General features: G+C 44.0%; 1 protein-coding gene across 2 annotated transcripts; it reads right to left on the reverse strand.

Annotated features, from left to right (window-relative positions):
* Positions 1 to 470: 470 nt before the first annotated feature.
* LOC129831015 (anillin-like) lies at positions 471 to 12,172 on the reverse strand. Of its 2 annotated transcripts, none has more exons than XM_055893988.1 (23): positions 11,971 to 12,172; positions 10,265 to 10,418; positions 9,318 to 9,812; positions 8,769 to 9,124; positions 8,150 to 8,534; positions 7,726 to 7,970; positions 7,424 to 7,531; positions 7,152 to 7,293; positions 6,710 to 6,915; positions 6,355 to 6,500; positions 5,624 to 5,771; positions 5,072 to 5,207; positions 4,726 to 4,902; positions 4,357 to 4,483; positions 4,219 to 4,267; positions 4,070 to 4,123; positions 3,501 to 3,533; positions 3,208 to 3,226; positions 2,877 to 2,989; positions 2,075 to 2,161; positions 1,734 to 1,841; positions 1,310 to 1,482; positions 471 to 973 (listed from the first exon to the last, which is right to left on the reverse strand). In XM_055893988.1, the coding sequence occupies exons 1-23, from the start codon at positions 11,986 to 11,988 to the stop codon at positions 859 to 861; spliced, it is 3,594 nt and encodes a 1,197-aa protein (XP_055749963.1). In that variant the 5' UTR covers positions 11,989 to 12,172; the 3' UTR covers positions 471 to 858. The 2 variants fall into 2 exon arrangements, with proteins under 2 accessions (XP_055749963.1, XP_055749962.1); XM_055893987.1 differs by having other exon boundaries at positions 8,150 to 8,537.
* Positions 12,173 to 19,235: the final 7,063 nt, after the last annotated feature.

Below are 19,235 nucleotides of genomic sequence, written 5' to 3' on the forward strand. Positions count from 1 at the left end.
TGAGTAACAGCATAGAAAACCAAAATGCAACCTTCTCAAAATTCTCTCAAAGTTAGGAGTATGGCCTCTACACTTTGGAAATGCATAGAAAATGTAGGGTCAGCATGGTATGTGTAAAAGCACCAGCAGCCCTTGTCAATGCTGTAATATCTACTGTAGTACGGGTTTATTGATCTCTCACACACTCATAACTTAAACCAGGGATGGGCAACTTCAATGTGGGTGGGGCCACAAAATCTGAACTCATCACGAGGGGCCGCAGTGGCTGTCAGGTCTTAGTACCCACATCCATAACCACATGCAGCGACCTTGCGAGCAAAACATTTAGCGGCCCTCTTGACGGGATAGAAAATGTTTTAGTTAATTTCCTGCAATTCGACACATTTTGCCATGGTCAGAAAGAAATGTTTGCAGTTAATGTGCTATCTGAGTGAGAGTGCCTAACAAAATCAATGGAGCCCCCCCCCCCCCCCCCCCCTCAGAATGTAATTCGACTATGACTACCACAAGTTTAGATAGCTGGCTAGACAATCTAAAAAATGTTAGCTGACAACATAAAAATAAAAAAAACTGCTGATTCACACCCAAATTACACCTTGTATAGTCTACTATAACTCTCAACAGTAAATTTAGACCCTGACTGAGTTGGGGGGGGATTGATCCGCCAGTTGCCCATCCCAAACTTAAACTGTCTTGACTGTCCACTAAAGCACCTCTAAAAATACCATCCTGGTAAATCTTATTTAATAACTTTCAAACTGTATTGCACTTAGTCATCGTGTCACTGATAGTGACAGTCCATATGAGACCCAGAGCCATTCCGGGTGTTACCCTCGGGTCCGGTCGGGGGCTCTGTGCTCAAACAGGCCTGTAGCAGGAGTCTGGCTGCCACATGCGCAAGTCCACTAGGATCTGGTTGAGCTTCTGCATCCACACGTTTCTCTCGTCCTTGGTGTCGGCACACAGCCAGTTCCTGCAGGTACACGGAAAGAGTCATGTGTTTCAGTATACTGGACCCGGAGACCCAAGTCCAATTCAGTTTCCTTCTCCCTTAAGTGTGCACTCATTCACTTCCTTGAAGACATTGGATTGGTTTAAGAAATATGTTAATACTAGACACTGCCTACACCAATACAATTGTTTTAAAATCTTTGAGGGGGAGTAAACAAGTGCTCACTTCAGGGAGAAGAGTGCAAAGAATAGAAAACTTGTGCTCAAGTGCATTAAGTGTCAAAATCAGCCAACATTCTTCACGCAAGGCATTTGCCTACAAAACACAGTGCGATGGCAACTTCGACCAGAGACTTACTTGGTGACACACATTGTGTTTTTACACTGGCTGACGAGCGTCTCTATGTCACTCTCTCTCTGAGGCCGGACGGTGATCAGCTCAAATGTGTTGGGCCGGGCACAGAACTCCCTGTTGGCTGGCTCCACCTTACAACTGGTGCAGTTGGCCAAGTTGATGCGTCCTATTGGGTTCTAGAAAGACATGGATCCGTCCAAAGAAATAGATTGACAATTAAAATATATAAAAAGCTACTAATTGGAGGCAACATGAATTGGCATGCGGATACATTAAAACTATCAAGAATTACCTAAATAAAGCCCAAAGGCTGATATCCACTGGAGTCCTACAGTATTGTGAAATGAGGCTCACAGGGCTTATCATTCAAGAATAAAGGCTCCAATAATAGTGATCAAAGGCAGGTTGGATGCACATCCTCTATTACCTTGCGTTTCTCATCATCAGGGTAGGTCCAGTAGGAGATAGAGTATCCTGACAGGACACACCATCTCCTGTGCCATGCTCCGAACCCACTCACATCCTCAAACATTGTCTGAAAAACAGAAGGAAGCTATTGCAACTGCTTGTGTAATAAAGCTTGACTGAGACATGAAGACGTGAATGCCTAGGCTTGGTCTCTGCTTCCTCTTTGTGGTCTAAGCAGGGTCCCTAGAAACACACTGACAATTGCTGTGTAAAAAGGGATTGATAAATACGCTTTACCTCAGCAGGCCAACAGTCTTGGAGTGTGCAGGGGCCCTGCGTTCAAAGCCAGTGTGTACTCACCAAGAAGCCTCTCTCCTCCACCAAGGAGCCCACCTCACACTGCATCTTCAAGTAGAGGTGTCCCTCCAAGGGGCACAGGAAAGGCACCTACAGATTACACAGGACATGTTGTAACACAGTCCTCAGCTGTAAGACTACCAACACCACCACAAAATGCTTTCATCGGGTGACAGGACAGATTGTGTTAATCGGGCTTTAGACTGAAACGGAAGATTCAATTGGATGGTGAAATACAATAGCTGGACACTGCCTGAAACACTCCAAAAAACATCCAGCACAACTTATTTTCCTTACAACAATACCAACCAACTTGTAGATTGAGGTTAGAAATGTTAGTTGGTGCCACAACAGAACCACATTATGTCACAAACCCCAAAATATTAAAGTGGTCGTGGATCGATTAGCAACCTTGCTGTGAAACATGTCTCTGAGAAGTGCTCTTTCAATGCCTTCATATTTGATCTAAAAGAGAGAAACAAGGTATGTGTGAGTGAATGAGTGTCAGAGTCTGGCAGGTAGCACACAGACCGTGCAGGTGGCAAAAAATAAATAAATAAATAAGACTCAGATTGGGAGGCCTGTCTCCCTGCTCAGGACAACTGTCAGTTCCAAACTCTACAAATGTTACCTGCTCCCCTATGACTACACTGGACATTAGCTGGAATTGTGTGCAGAGATTCAGCCAAACTGGAAATAGAGGGTGAATTCAGGATATAATGGAAGTGACTGCATTGTACAACAGTGAAAGCAAATGAGTTAGAACATTATATATTTTTATGTAACAAAGGTCTTTGGATTTTACCTTCTCCAATGAGAACTTGTTTTTCCCAATAGAGGCTAGCGTTAGCTTGTGAGACCCAACCAGGACAAAGTTACTGGTGCGCACTGCATTAGGACCCCCAGGACTGGCCACCACTGTAAAGAGCATTAGGAGGATGTTTTAGCAATTGCGCAGACATTATCGCCATCCAGAGACTTGCTACAATAAGCTCAACTTAAGTAGGCGAGACAACCACACATCACAACAACTGCAAGTAAAACGTTTATAAAAATATCCACTAGCAAAAGAGTTATTTAAATAAGCACAGTAAGACATCAGGGTTCAAATTCATCAGCCGAAAAAGTATCCTTACCTGGAGTCAGACTGCTCTTCTACAGGAGCAGCGAGCCAGAGATGTTAGAAAGAGAGGCATGTTTTGAATCATTTACAAGATGTCTGACTGTGCATACAACATACATGACAACATAATCTACACAGTAACAGAATATTACCATAATGCATTCACCGATGCAATTCTACATTTCTCAAGTGGCAATCATTTCTACCAATCGCCCCCATAACAGATCCGATAAGTGTTCAAACAATCCGCATATGACTACAAGGCAGTACTATCTGTATTAGAGGTTGGTAAGAATGAAAGCTTACAGTGATGGCGAGGAACCTCTTGGGAGTAATGGCCTAGAAAAAGAAACAGTTTCAGTTTCAGAAGAGGTTACGTCGGGACACAAACAAGTGAATGGGTAATTCAAATCACTGACTAAGCCAACTGCATTGTCAGCTGTGAACAAAGCCTTCCATCCTACAAAAGGGACCCTTCACCGTGTGGAATGAAAAGTGGAGCCTGTAGGCCTAGTGTGTGTATTTGGCAGCAGCAGGCCCAGGGCCTGGTAACACCAGCATTAGTTGTGTTCTACTACCGAGTAGTAACATTACACCCACACAAAAAGGTGAGTGGGGTTTTAAAATCAGTCCCTACCGACAAGCACAACTCATGGGCATTGTGAACATGGCTCCAGAGTATCTGAACACACACCATCTCATCTTAGAGACAGGACGTCGTTTGAAAATGGCTCTAAATGCATATTCTGATGCATAACAATGGCAATGTATTCAAGTAGAAACTAGCAGCCAAGATACAAGACTATGCTCAGTTCCAACATTCAATAAACTGATTTGTAGTTTGTTATGGCACACTTGAGAAAATATATAACTACCTTTGACTTGCTGGGCTTCTTCCTCTTGTCAGGGTTCAACTCACGCTTCTGCACCTGAAGAAATAACCAGGGTTAGAGTAATATCCCAGATCAAAGAAGTCAGAGTCCTCAAACAATATCTGCATTTGCCGAAAGTAGCAAAAACTCACCAGGCAGTAAACCTCAATATCAATTGCAAAGTCATTAGAGGCGTCAGGCCTAAAATGGAAGCCAGAGAAAGACTTTAGAACAGGACATGAGTGGTACTATTCTACAGAATTCCAGAGAGAATGTGTAGTTTAACTCACATGGTGAACTTGGTAGAGAAGGTGATCGCGTCTCCACTGATAGCACTACGTGTGCTGGCTAAGGGAGTAGCAACTGTATTCTCAGCTCCAGCACGGATCATGATGAAGAAGTAATGGCTGGACCACTCTGGAATAAACACATAAAATAGAAAAGGTAATGATTTCAGTCTAACACACTATACATGAGGTATATTGAGCAATGTACATTTGGATCTTGTTTTTGACAGTACAATGTGGGAAACAGGATATCAATATAACTTTGTCCCCTAAAGGCAATTTGGATGCAGGCAAATTACAAAAAAATACCCATCATAAAATAATTTAAAAAAATATGATAATCAGGTAACAATTGTAGTGTGTTGGGTCTACCTGGATTGTTAGCAGCGGAGCAGACAAAGTCAGCTTTGAGGGGCAGTCGTAGTTCCAGGAGGGAGATGGATCCCTTGGAGGCTGTGACCCCCATGTCTCCACCCTGCCCCATTTGACCGCAAGGACCTTTTCCCTTCAGACGGTCCAGCTCTGCCTTCAGGGCGCCCCGCTTCTCAGCTGGAGGGAGACAAGAATATAAGACTGCTAAGAAAACTGAACGTAATGTTAATGTGAAATGCATGTGATAATCTCAAGATATAACAGCCGGTCCCCAAGGCGTATGGAGCAAATTGGGATTGGCTGTCAGTATGTCCACCCATGTTGTAGGGGTGGAATGGGAACTCACTGGCTATAAGCAAAAGCCTTTCAGCCTCTGCCTCCACCTGCGAGCCTTTCCCATGCTCCTCATCAGTACAGCAGTTCAGGGCCTGGCTAGCCTGGCTGATCACTGTTTGCTGCAGGTTCATCTCATTGGTCAGAACCTACAAGGAATCAGAAAGAAGACATCTCATTGGTCACATGGAATGAGGAAATCAACATCAGTGGTCAGAAGAACCTACATGGAATGGGAAAAGTTCCCAAGGGATGAACTTACTAGAGGTCATATCTTATGCACTCAGCATTTACACTTGATTCTATGAAATCAAGTTTTTGTACAGAGTGAGATCCTTCTCACAGTATGACCCCGGAATTGTTCTTGTGCTGGCATTGTGTTACCGAGTCAGTTTCTATCCAGACAGACTTTTGGTCTGCAAAGTACGGGACCATTTGCTTGCTGTCAGCACGGCGTGTTATAGGGACCATATGTGCAAATTACAGCCGGCACTTTGTTTAGAGGTGCTAAGTACTCTTGGCCGGCAGACGCAAAACAATCCTACAGGTCTGTTCATGCCTTTACCTGCATCTTCTGTTTTACGTTGGTGTGTCCTTGGCTCCTGGGTTCCTCTGCTGCTCTACGAGACACATCCTCCTTCCTCGCGATGACCTGCCTCACACGAGGCCTCTCCGTACTGTCCCTGATCCTGGTCGACCTGTACGCATCAATACTGGAAGAGAAAGGAAAACATATGTAAAGACTAAAATCGATAGTTATGTATGGCAATATTATTTTTTGGGACGATATTGATATTTGACTCAAAATATAGATATGAAAGAAAATATATATTAAAACAAGTTCGCTACTGTAGGTAGCGTTAGCTTGCGCTAGTCGGCTGTACCTGCGCCAAAACGCCAGTATTTTCCTCTAATAGCTCGTTCCCCCATCTTCGTTAAATAGCGAGCCAACATTTTCAGCACTTTCATTTCACTGACTGATCAAAATGCGTTTTCTCATTCTCTCTCGTCTCTCTGCAGCAGACAGTGAGCAATATGTTTGGAAAATCAAATCGCAATATTCAATCACAATACATACAGAATTGTGAGAATCGCAATAGTATCGATTCATATCAGCACCTAAGTATTATGGAAACATCGTATCATGAGGTCCCTGGCAATTCCCAGCCCTAGTCGTCTCCTGAACTCAGTGAAACCAAATAAAATTAAAATTAAAGTTGTTGATGTATCAGTAGAAGGGGTGAAGCTCAGCCAGCTACATTAGAGTTTGGGTATGGGCTTTAACTGGTTGGTTACCTGTAGGGCAGGTTGTGGCCATCATCTGTCTCTAGGCTGTCTGATGACCCAGCCCGGAGCATGCGAGCCCTCTGGAACTTACTGGGTCTGGAAACACTGTCAGGAGTTAGGCTCTTAGCGTTGAACGAACTGTCTGGAGTGGACATCTGGGCAGGGATATACATGAAAAAGCAAATAGGTTGGCCCCAAAAAATACATAAATTAGCCATAACATTTTATCTAGTCCATGGGCGCAAATAAAATATGACAAGCTGGCATTAAAAAGTAGTTGTACATCCCCAAAGACATTAAATGGCTGAAAGATTTTACTACTTTGTATGCTTTTAGTTGTTTCCAGCTTTGTACTTTAACTCACCATCATCTTCACTGGGCTCTTGACCACAGCAGCCACAGTCTCAGAGAAGGGGGCGAGGATGGACATAGAGGAGATGTTCAATTTATCTTCCTCCTCACCACTCTGCACCTCGCTCTGGTCATGGAGCCCATCAAAGATCTCGTTGATCACATCAGAGTTGATGGACTGGTCCACGTTCACCTCTAGCTCATGACTCACATCTTCGTCTGCAGTGAGACAATCGTGAGTGGAATATTATATAGTGACGCCAACGGTATGAACTTAGATTGTAAGGACTGCTCTAATTAAGTTTGTTTTAATGTCCTATGGTTTCGGTCAACAACTCTCTAACTTGCATCCGATTCAAGCATCCAAATACTTATTTTTATGATTAGTGTACTCTTCGAAAGCCAAGTAAGTATGATCAAGTTTGATCAAGTAGTATGCTCAGTAAGTACAGTACCTGATTCCTCCACTGACAATACTACTTGCTTCACAGGGCTGGAGGTTGGGTTGGTGGCAGCAGGTACATTGAGTTTTTTGGGTGCTGCATTCAGGCCATCCAGAGGGGAAGCAGTTAGCTCATCAGGCTGCTCAATCAGATCCTGAGAATAAGTATTACAGGCTAATTTAGCATTTCCTTCCTAATTGCTTTGCAGACATCCATCATACAACAGTCTGCACATAAAAGGTTGGTACCAAGCATGGTCAAAATAAATATACTTCACCACCAACCTTGGCCTCTGTGTTTCTCTTGGTGTCTGCCACTTCAGCCTTGATCTTCCAAATGTTGTTCCCTTTCTGGAACCGGTTACGAATCTGAGCCAGTTCCGACTCGCGCTCCTGCAATAAAGAACAAGAAAATTACGATGTTAAATTAGTTTTTCAACAGTCTGGTCACAAAACAAATATCATAATACATGTGTAATACATTATTTTCAAAACGAGCTTACAAAAATAAAATGCCAAAGTGCTGTACAAAGGCAAAACTAAAGACATTAAGGTAGGTCTGAGTAAATAAAGTGAACTGTACGTACCAGTTTCTGTGCAAGGTCAGCGGTGGTGGTGTTGGCAACCTGGGCAGCTCTCAGCCTCTCCTTCACCAGCCTGGTGTTGGGGGTCCCAGACTGGCTTACCACAGGGGTATGACCAGCCAGGCCTGCCCCAGACGGGTTTACTACGGTTGGGGTACGAGCGGCAGCTCCATGGCTGGTATCAGTGGAACTCAGGCTGGAGTGCTCCTGGCACCTCTCCCCAAAACGCTCCATGAATGACTTGACACCTGTTGGAAACAGAAAAAGATTTAGTAACTCTTGTGAGGACAATGGAAGTGGACAGCAACAGACAAATGAGCAGAGACTGCATATTAAAGCATGTGATATTTCAGAACAACCTAATAAGCTGTCAACTTCAGCTTAGGAAAAAGAAACCAAGCTAAATTGAGTGCTCATTCTAGCTCACCTGGAGTTCCAGTTGCTCCTGCGGTGCCTCTCTGCTGCAGGGGAGTGGCCGGGGCAGTTTCCTTGGTGAACCTCTCCCTGGTCTGCAGGACAGAGGGCTCAGTGTTAAAGGGCTGTGTAGGGAGCTCTGACTTCTTGGGGCTGGCGTTGACCTCCAGGGCTCGGGACAGGGCCTGGTTCTTCAGGGGACTCTGAGGCACAGGTGAGGCTGAGGGAGCACCTTTTTGGGAGCTGGGTGTGAAGGCTGAGGCTCTACCCTGGCAACTCCTCTGGGGACTGGGTAAAGGAGAGGGGAGACCTCTGCTAGTCTGTCTAGCTTCATTTACGTCAGTCTTCTGGGGGCTGGGAAGAACCACTCCGGTGGACTTGACTGGGGAGTTGAAAGGCTGCTGAAGAAATGCAAGACGGAAATGTATTAACCAAACTATTCAAAATAACTTGTTACTGCACACTGCTTTCTTGCAAAGCATCACCACTTATTATCTTAATTTCTACTTTGAATCTTTTTCACACCCAAAATGCCTCTATAGAATCAGCCTCTCCCATGGGATGACATATTACTCACAAAAATGATGTACCTCCTAATTAATAACCAAGCCAACTGTCGCATTATGACTCACCTGGTTGGAGTCCGGAAAAGGCTTGCCATTTGAAGACTGACTCATTTGTGTCCGGTCTGCAGCCACAGAGATGGGTTTGGCACCTGCCTCTCTCCTCCTAGCAGGGGTGGCGATACTGACAGTACCAGGGTTCCCTTGTGCATAGTCTCTGCTACGAGGGGCGGCATGGCTGAGGTCGTCCTCCCAGGACCCAATGCTGGCAGCGAGGTTGGCCAGTCGACCCTTCCTGCCCACGGAGGCTTCTGAGGATGCAGCAGCAGGGACAGGTGTGGGGACCGGGGCCACAGCCTGCCTAGGGTGGGTCTGGCTCTTTACTGGGGACAGAGCTGCTGGGATGTCTGGAACCTCAGAGGTACCTTGAAGGGAAAAATATGGGCATTCATATTTGTCAGGCAAAAACAAATATGCTTTTAATATGATTGTAGTAGTCCAATTCCACACTGATATGGTTGTGTAAAAATGTTGGTTTTCAGATGATCTATAAAGGTTAAGCAGGTGCTACATGTGCAAATAAAATTATCTAGCTAGTCAACAGGCCACGTGCCTTACCTTCAGAATCCCAGTACTGCCTCTGTTCAGCCAGTCTGGCCAGGCGAGACTTCATGGCAGCAGGGGTAGAGGAGGTGGGAGCCTCCCTCTGCACTTCTCGGTTCCTCTGAAGAACCGGGCTAGCAGGCACAACCTCCACATTCTTGGTCCTCTGTGGCTGTGGAGCAGCACTCACAGCCACTTTCTCTAGTTCTGGGGCAGAGCGTGCTACCCCCCTGGCCTGCTCTGGGACAAGCTGTGCTGCCAGCATGGGCTCTGGTTCAGGAACGGGAGCAGGAGGGCGGATAGCCACCCTCTCCAAAGAAGAGGCGGAAGAGCGGATGCTGGCTGGGCCTGTTGGGGGCTTCCGGTCAGTCTGGGGGTCTGTCAGAGTAGGGGTCAGGGTGCGAGGAGTCATTGAAGGCTCCCTGTTCTCCTCGCCAATCATGGTGGGCTGGCCAAGTTCACCTGAACGACTCCGCTTTGAGGGAGAGGGCTTGCTGGATGGGTGAGGGGCTAGGGGTGAAGTGAGAAAGACCATAAGTTAAGTTTACACAGCGGGAGATTTCCAATCCACAAAATTAATATTTAAGTATTTGCCTTGAGTACCATATTAAAGCTCACAGATATACATATACAGACAATCTAAAACGTCACCATTTTGCCTATATTTGAATACAGCATAGGGAAAGCTGCAGCCATAGACCCATCCCACTGACTTGATTTGAACAGATAATTCTCAGTGAGCTGTTTCAAAGGTCAAGCTTCCGGTATGGAAAACCATACATGTGCAGGGCATGAAGTTCAACCCCCTCCTAAAGGCTAATGGAGACATCTAAGGGTTACATTAAAACGATTCCCATCAATGCAATACTTACTATCGCAGCCAGAGGGATCACAGGTCTAGAAAATGAATGTATTTGGAAATTATGTTGTATCACATTGAGAATAAATGAGTAAGATCTTACCTTTTTCGATGACAGGCACTGTGATCAGGCTGTTGCAGGTCTCAGCCAGAGGTTCCCTAGTTCGCTTGGCCATCTGTCTGTTAGCAGCAGTGGGTCTCTCTGCCATCTTCTTCTGCAGGTTCTCCCTGCGAGCACGGGTCCTCTCCAGGAGTTTCTGAACAGGTAAAAGAGCACGTTATTAGAAAATATAACACATTTGCATTTAAAAGCAGTATCTAAACCATTTGTTTTTTCCCTTCTAATTTAAATTAATCTAATAATAACATAACTCAGGAGTAGCCTGACCATCTGTACAGCACTGACTAGCACATATAAAAATGAAGGACATTACACACCATTGTAAACTTAAGTTTGTGCCATTTTACTATGCTTTCCTTTCTGCTCTATTGCACCCATAGTGAGCAGTGGATGGCGGGGGTCTATGGTTCAAAATAGTGAATAAGTTTTAGTCCACGTCATAGGGTCAAGAGAAACAAATAGGTCTGGAGGAGATAAGGCTGCAGTTGTCTCTACACTCCTCCCTGGCCACCTCCTCTCCTGTCAGTTCTCATCTGTACACCAAAACCCTAGCTGGCCTCCCAGTCCAAGACAAGATTTATTGCCCTGGCTGCTACAGTGCAAGACTCAACACATTCCTGGCTGTTTCAGTTGCCTAAGCGTCTCACACCCAGCCAGGATGTGTGGAAAACATGTTAAAGTGTGTGTCATTCCTCAGGAATGAGCCACTTCTGACGTGTTGTGGCTACTGGATTTGAAATCTCCCGGGCATTTCTATTGGTTGGAATTGACATTTTAGGGATTTTGCATACCGCTGCCAGCCATTGCTTTTCTATATCAGAGTTGTCATGAAACACACTTAGTTCCAAACTGGAATGAGTTTATTTTTTTTTAATATACACTCACTCCTCCTGGCACATTTGGTAAAATTCATAAAGCTGACAGAGTGCATCAGAACGGGAAATTGACAGACAGATGCTGTATGGAAATGAAGGTGGAAAACACATTACTGTATTCATACAATTCTCTTCTTCATACTATAGTTGACTAACGAATCCATTCATTACCTATTAAGGGAATTGTAGTAACCTCAGGGGCTGAGGTTTTTTGACAAGTTGACGATCATCTGACTGCCTTATGCTGGCATGCAATTTAGAACAGTATTATGAATTATGAAGAGGAAAGGTAGCAGGCTAACATTAGCTATAAAATTATATACGGTATGGAAGGTGTCAGGGTTTAGATGTCACTTCTATACTATTTGACTTGGCTATCTAAAGTTAGCAACGTTTCCAACAACTTTCAGTTGACGTTATACATTCGAATTAAGCTAAAGTTAGCTAACGTTACCTAGCTACACTAGTTAAGAAATTTAAATTCACATTTGTTGAAGAACAAGTTAACGAGGTACTGTAACGTTAGTTACCAGTTACCTAGCTATGGGACACAACATCGGGAGTCTGTATTAGTTTGACTTGAACCAATACTTTCAATGTTATGTCCCAAACGCTACTACCAGTTACGTTAGATAACGTTGTTTTGAATCCAGGTTTTACAACATTATTTCAGTTCTACAAATATGGGTTTGACAGAAACTATCAAACAAGTTTACCATATTTATGCAATGCAACAAGAAATAATGTTTTGTTGGCTAACGCGTTATCGTTAGCTGGCCATGGCAGTTAGCTAGAAACAAACTGTGCACTCACCTCGGTAAACGGATCCATTCCGATAAGAGTTTCTTTGTTCAAATCTATTGATTTAGCTAACGTATATTGAATAATCGTCGTTTATCTATCCTAATACACAAAACGCGGACAGCTTCTCAGCCGCTGTTTCTGCAGACGCGTCGTTCTTTCCTTCTTTTTTTTAAACAAACAGATCTGTTCAATATTTGAATTTCAGTGCTGTGTTCACTGCGCAGACTCCGACGGTTGGAATCACGCGACAGCCAATGATAAACCCGATGGGCGTAGACAGACGCAGTCTAGCCATTCAAGTCTCTCTCAATTTAATTCAAGGGCTCTCTTTCTCAATTCAATTTAATTCAAGGGCTCTCTGTCTCTCAATTCAATTTAAGGGCTTTATTGGCATGTGAAACATATGTTAACATTGCCAAAACAAGTGAAGTAGATAATGAACAAAAGTGAAACAAACAATAAAAGTTAACAGAACACATTACATTCACAGAAGTTACAAAAGAATAAAGACATTTCAAATGTGATATTATGTCTATTTACAGTGTAGTAACGATGTGCAAATAGTTAAAGTACAAAAGGGAAAATAAAAACAAATATGGGTTGTATTTACAATGGTGTTTGTTCTTCACTGGTTGCCTTTTTATTGTGGCAACAGGTCACAAATCTTGCTGCTGTGATGGCACACAAATCTTGCTGCTGTGTGGTATTTCACCCAGTAGGTATGGAATTGATCAAAATTGGGTTTGTTTTCGAACTCTTTGTGGGTCTATGTATTCTGAGGGAAATGTGTCTCTAATATGGTCATACATTTGGCAGGAGGTCAGGAAGTGCAGCTTAGTTTCCACCTCATTTGGTGGGCAGATCACACATAGCCTGTCTTCTCTCAAAGGTCTTTATTCTCATGGGAAACATGTTCACGTTGCCAAAGCAAGTGAAATAAACAAAACATATAACAGTAAACACTACACTCAAAAGTTCCAAAGGAATAGAGACATTTCAAATGTCATATTATGGCTATATACACAGTACCAGTCAAAAGTTGACACACCTACTCATTCCAGGGTTTTTTTATTTATTTTTAATATTTTCTACATTGTAGAATAATAGTGAAGACATCAAAACTATGAAATAACACATATGGAATCATATAGTAAGCCAAAAAGTGTTAAACAAATCAAAATATGTCCAAACTTTTGACTGGTACTGTACGTTGGTGTCTCTCTCACACACACACACACTTGTACAGCTAACCTTGTGGGGACACACAATTCAGTCCCATTCAAAATCCTATTTTCCCTAACCCATACTCTTACCTTAACCCAAAAGCCTAACCTTAAGCCTAATCCTAGCTCCTAACCATAACCCTAAAAATAACCTTAAATCCTAACCCGGGCTCCTAACCCTAACACTAATTATAACCCTACCCATAAACCCCCTAGAAATATAACTTGACCTCATGGGGACTAACAAAATGTCTCCAGTTGGACTTCTGGTCCCCAAAAGAATAGTTAAACACATCCACTATTCTGTCCTACGTGTGTGTGTAGACTGGCCACGGTCGGAGATGATGTCCTCCGGAAGGCCATAATGCTGGAAGACCTACCGGAACAGTGCCTCAGCGACCTGGAGAGAGGTAGGGAGACCAGAGAGAGGAATAAACTGGCATGATTTAGAAAATCTGTCCACAAAAACCAGAATGGTGGTGAAACCGTCACAGGGGAGATCTGTCCATTGTCTTTGTTACCGATGAGACCAGGGACGCTGAGGCACGGGATGGAGTTTCCCTGCTGAAGCATGTCGGGGAGACTTAGTTTGGACACACACAGAACAGGAGTTGACATAGCGAGTAACGTCCTGCTTCAAGGTGGGCCACCAATACTTTTCGGAGAGTGATTTTATAGTACGGGTGATCCCAGGATGTCCAGCGACGAGAGCTGTGTGTGCCCAGGTCAAAAGTCGCGTCCTTATCCCCATGGGAACGTAGAGGCGCTCAGGAGGACAGGTAGTGGGAGAGGGTTCCCTCTCCAGAGCTTGGTGAATGTCCATATCTACGTCCCAGACCACAGGGGCTATGACACGAGAGAGAACAGGAAAACAGGTCCGCCGGCATTCGGGTGACCAGTCCGTGATTCTCATCTTTGACCATGAGATGGTGGGGTTATGGCGTTGGAGCCATTGGAGGCAGAGGATGATCTTGTGAGCTGGTGCACTAGTGATGAAGGGGATGTTTTCCTGATGAATGGATTCCACGGTGAGGGTGAGTGGTGTGGTGATGGTTCCCGGATCCTAGTGGCCGATCATCAAGGGCTTGAACCGGAAACGGACAGGAGAGCAGTATGTTCAGAGAGGAGGCAAGGATCTGGTCAATAAAGTTCCCCGCGGCACCGGAAATCCACTAGCGCTGTAGAAACAGTACATGATGGACAGCAATCAAGTGTCAGCGACACTAAAAAGGGTTTAACAGAAACTGAGATCCTCCTCCTGGGGCAGGTGTGAGTAAGATCAGGTGACGTCCCTCTCGTGGATCCCGATATGGGACGTACCAAACACTGAAGCTGGTGCCCCCCCCTTGACCACAATAGACAGAGCCTCAGCCATCTCTGTCTGCATCGCTCTGCAGGGAGGCGTGTGACCCCTACCTCCATAGGTTCAGGCTCTGCTACAGAAGGAGGGAGAGAGAAGCGATGTGGGTACAGTCGCTCACGAAGTACATTATCCAACCAGATGGCCATCGCGATGAGTGCATCCAAAGAGAGGTTGTCATCACAACATGCTAGTTCTGTTTGGACCTCCTCGCATAGTCCTCTTCCGAATAGCGTACAGAGTGCCGGCTCATTCCATCCGCTGGATGCTGCTACTGTCTGGAAGGTGAGCGGGTACTCGGCAGCGGTCTAGTCATCCTGCCGTAGTTGGAGTAGGCGCTCACCTCTGCCCTCCGGTGGATGATCAAAAATAACTCTGAACAGAGCCATGGACCCCTCATACGAAGCCAGCTCCTCCTCGCCTCTCTCCCAGACAGCCATAGCCCACTCCAACGCCCGCCCAGTCAGCAGAGAAATAACCGTGGCAACCTTGGCTCCCATCTGTTGTGCAGAATAGAAGGAGCACTGGAGTAGGAAGCCATGGTATGTAGATAAGGTTCCATCATATTTATCAGGGAGGGACAAACGGGCATCGCTGACCTGGGCAGACCGCTGAATGTACTGATGTGCCTCTCGGGCATGTTCGAGACGTTGAAGACTGCGAAGAACCTCTTCCATAGCCATCCTCAGTTGCACCAGCTGGTCATTGTGCTTACGAAGTAGGTCTCCCTGTTCGTTGATCATCTGGGAGATGTTCTGATTTCCTGCTGCTTCCAGTCGGTGAGGCAGTATTCTGTAACGTGGATGCTGGGAAGCATGTGCAGGTGGTGAGTTTGATAATAAACATACCAATACAAACTATATGAGTAGCGTACAGACATGAACCACATAGTCAATACTGCCTGGGAAATAGAACTGAGGGAGTGACAGATATAGGGGAGGTAATCAGTGAAGTGATGGAGTCCAGGTGTGCCTATAGATGAAGCCCAGGTGCACATAATGATGAATGCCAGGACCGGTGGTTAGTAAACCGGCAACGTTGACCGCCGGAGCGGGGGAGCGGGATTGGACGTGACAAATGGATGTTGATTTAACTCGTATGATTGCTATGATTACGTTTTTTGATAAAGCAATAAGGCACAAGGGGGGGTATATGGCCAATATACCATGGCTAAGGGCTGTTCTCAAGCATGATGCAACGCGGAGTGCCTAGATACAGCAGTTAGCCATGGTATATTTGCCATATACCACAAAGCCCAGAGGTTCCTTATTGCTATTATAAAATGGTTACCAATGTAAATAGAACAGTAAAAAGTACTTTTTAGTCATACCTTTCAGTCAATCAGCATTCAGGGTTCGAACCAGGTTTATAATTGTAAATAAAACTCTTTTGTGCATTTGCATAACTACTGATAAAACCGCCAGGAGAGTTTGAGTGATTAAAGTTGGACAGAGGATCCCAAAAAACACTTGGATGAACTTAAAAAAACAAATGACTATTTTCTGGCAATTGTGCTGTTATTATGTGCCAGATGTTAAGACTACAAACCATTATAAATGTCCCATTTGTGAGATTGACTTGTACATTTCAATAGGCATAGACTATAGACTAAAATCTGGATTTATGATTGTAATTCAATTTTGCCATGGTTTGCTTAGATAAAGGCAGGTAACCTATAACCCCTTATAGGAGAGAGAATACAGTAGACAGCATCCGTCAAACGAGTGATTTATGACCTATTTTATGGGTCACGTGGTTACGCCCATATATGTACATCCGGTCCTTCCGTTCTCACGGTATGAGTGAGTGCTTATGCCCATATATGTACATCCTCTCATTCTGTTCTCACGCTCTCGAGTGAGTGTTTATTTAACCAGATAGTGCATCTGTTTATTTTAAAGCTGTCATGATGATTGATGTGTAGTGACCTCGTTGAACTGTGGAATGTGTTTGAACATTTCAAAGAGTATGGCCCCCCTGTTGTAGTGAACTTAGTATATTGTATATGAATATATTGTATATATGTTGTATATGAAAACAGTAATGTCCGGGGGTATTGGACAGCCGCAGTATAAGTAAGCGCTGTGAACACTACAAGCAACCTCGATAAACCCCAGAACACTAAAGAAATTAAACATGGATTTTGTGATCACTGACACACACACGTGATGACCGTAACAACGGAAGCAGGACCTCGGTTAAAACATAGAGAAAGGGAAGAGTATAAAGCATCAATATACGATGCGCCAAAAACCTTTTTCTAAATAGGTATAGAACCCAACTACCGCCCGCAACGGTGTTGAAAGATCAAGTGTTGATGTCTAATGAACAGCTATGGGGTTATCTGTTTGATTACCCGGACTGTAGAGTGAAACTCTATACCATAGCCGAAGGAGAAGAATATACAGACCAGACTTTAGGAGTGGACTACAGTTTCACGGCTTTCCTCCTCCTCTTCATCCGAAGAGGAGGAGCAGGGATTGAACCAAAATGCAGTGTTGTGTGATGACATATTATTTATTTAAACAAGACACAAAACGAACTATACTTGATTAACTACAAAACAACAAACGACGTAGACGCACCTGAACATAAGAACTTACATATAACAAAGATCGCATGAAAACAGGAACAGACTACATAAACCGAACAAACAAACAAAACCGAAACAGTCCCATGTGGCGTAACATAACACAGACACAGGAGACAACCACCCACAAACAAACAGTGTGAAAACACCTACCTTAATATGGCTCTCAATCAGAGGAAATGAAAACCACCTGCCTCTAATTGAGAGCCATATCAGGTCACCCTTAACAAACATAGAAACACATAACATAGACTACCCACCCAAACTCACGCCCTGACCGTCAAACACATACAAAATAACAGAAAACCGGTCAGGAACGTGACATACAGGCTTGAAGACTGGCATGTGTTTCGCAAGGTGGTGTGTCCCGAACTGAGAGTTATCACAAAGGGGTATAGCTTGTTCATGGGCTACGAGACCCGTTGGGAAGGTGCCCCTGACTCCTCAGGAAGAATACTTCATAGGGTGAAAATACAAAGAAAGAATGGACTTCCATGTGGGTGCGTGGAATTCTATATCAGCAACGAGAAAATCCGCAACGGTAACATCCGTGAAGGGGATGGGGATTTTAGGTTGCGTATGCTTATTCCATTTAAAAGTTGGGATATAATGTCATTGAAAATGTTAGAGTTAGTGGAAGCTCTTTTTGTACAGAGCCAACAACTGCAGAGTATTGTTCAACTAAGGAAGTGCATGACATATACGAATCCTAAGGATTATGATTCAAAGGAACCCCCAGAAGGTTCATCCCTAGAAGGGTCATCCCCTGAAAAAAACGAAGTACGCTGCTGTTACGTTAACCACGCCCCGATACCAAAGGAATGGTTCAACAATAAAAGGGGTGACCATAAAGCCTCTGGTTCTTCATTTCAGCATATACCATGGATATTCATATACCTTATCAGGACTCCGATACGTCATGGGTACCAGACCCTAAGGACTCTATGCCTCACAGCCCTCCTTTCTACTCCCCCCAGGCACGCCCCCCGACACCCCCTATATGTACACAGCCTGAGGATGTGTTTGATGGGGTGGTCAGTACTATTTTTGTGGACACCATCAAGGCCTCTGTAACCGCACTTTTAGATGTGGTGATTGGAGAGTATATAAGAGAAAAATGCCACGGTTGTGAGATCAGTCACCCCAGCCAGCGACGACATCCGTGTTTATATGACCCACCCAAGTACTTCTTCTTCAACCACTTTGAGGAGCTGGTGAAAAGACTGTGGTCCAGCTGCTTATACTATCGATGGTCAGAGCCCTGGAGTCTATGGGTCTTGTGCCATCTATTTCCAGGGTTTACGGTGTAACCGAGGCTTTCCTACATGAACTGAAGGAGGTGATCTACATCCACGAGAAACTCAAAGAAATCAGGCACGTACTGCTGGACGACAACAAATACAAGGAAGCTTTGGTGGCTGATGTGGTGACTTTCTGGCTCAATAAACCCCAAGAGAACGAGTAACAATATATATTTTTTATTTAGATGTAAAGCAATGGGTAACTATATGAATACGATGTTAGAGAGAATAAATACATGTTTTCTTTTGAGAGAATTTACAAATGTTATGCAGGAAACTATTGAAAATAAAGTGAACAATGTATCGCTCTACACAACCCACAATACAGGAGTTAATGCAGAGCGTGGGCTAAAAATGGAACAAATCATGAGTCATGTAAGACATACGGGGGAGGCTCTACAGTGGACACAACTGGTATCCTATCTTGTGGATGATTCTGAAGAACTAGAAACATCGTTGTCTAAGATTTTAGTTTATTTGTTTGAAACATCATTTAATTGTAACATGTATCATATTTGTTGTTTATATGCTTATATAACGGATGTGTGTGTTTTAAAAATTCAGCGATATAAGCCTGTAAATGTAAACCAAGTATACAAGGTGTTGCATGCATGGGTCATTGAGAAAACGGGTACTAATATCCCTCTACGTATCCTAAAGTGTATGGATACGTAATACTTAAAAAATGTTTGCAAAAATAAAATGCAAAATGAAAATGAAATGTTCTCATTATTTTAAAGGGTCTCATTAATGTTATTGTACATCAGAGAGGCAAGAAGGATGGCGGAGCAGATGTTGAA

This window comes from Salvelinus fontinalis, chromosome 32 (assembly GCF_029448725.1).
Source record: "Salvelinus fontinalis isolate EN_2023a chromosome 32, ASM2944872v1, whole genome shotgun sequence".
NCBI classification, from domain to species: Eukaryota; Metazoa; Chordata; class Actinopteri; order Salmoniformes; family Salmonidae; genus Salvelinus; species Salvelinus fontinalis.

What these genes read in the sequence shown, in the direction of transcription:
- LOC129831015 (XM_055893987.1), bottom strand. An exon ending in ACGTAAAACAGAAGATGCAG is followed by an intron (nt 5,208 to 5,623) that starts GTAAAGGCATGA and finishes GATTCCTTGTAG; the next exon opens with GTTCTGACCAATGAGATGAA. An exon ending in TTCTCTACCAAGTTCACCAT is followed by an intron (nt 4,268 to 4,356) that starts GTGAGTTAAACT and finishes CTTCCATTTTAG; the next exon opens with GCCTGACGCCTCTAATGACT.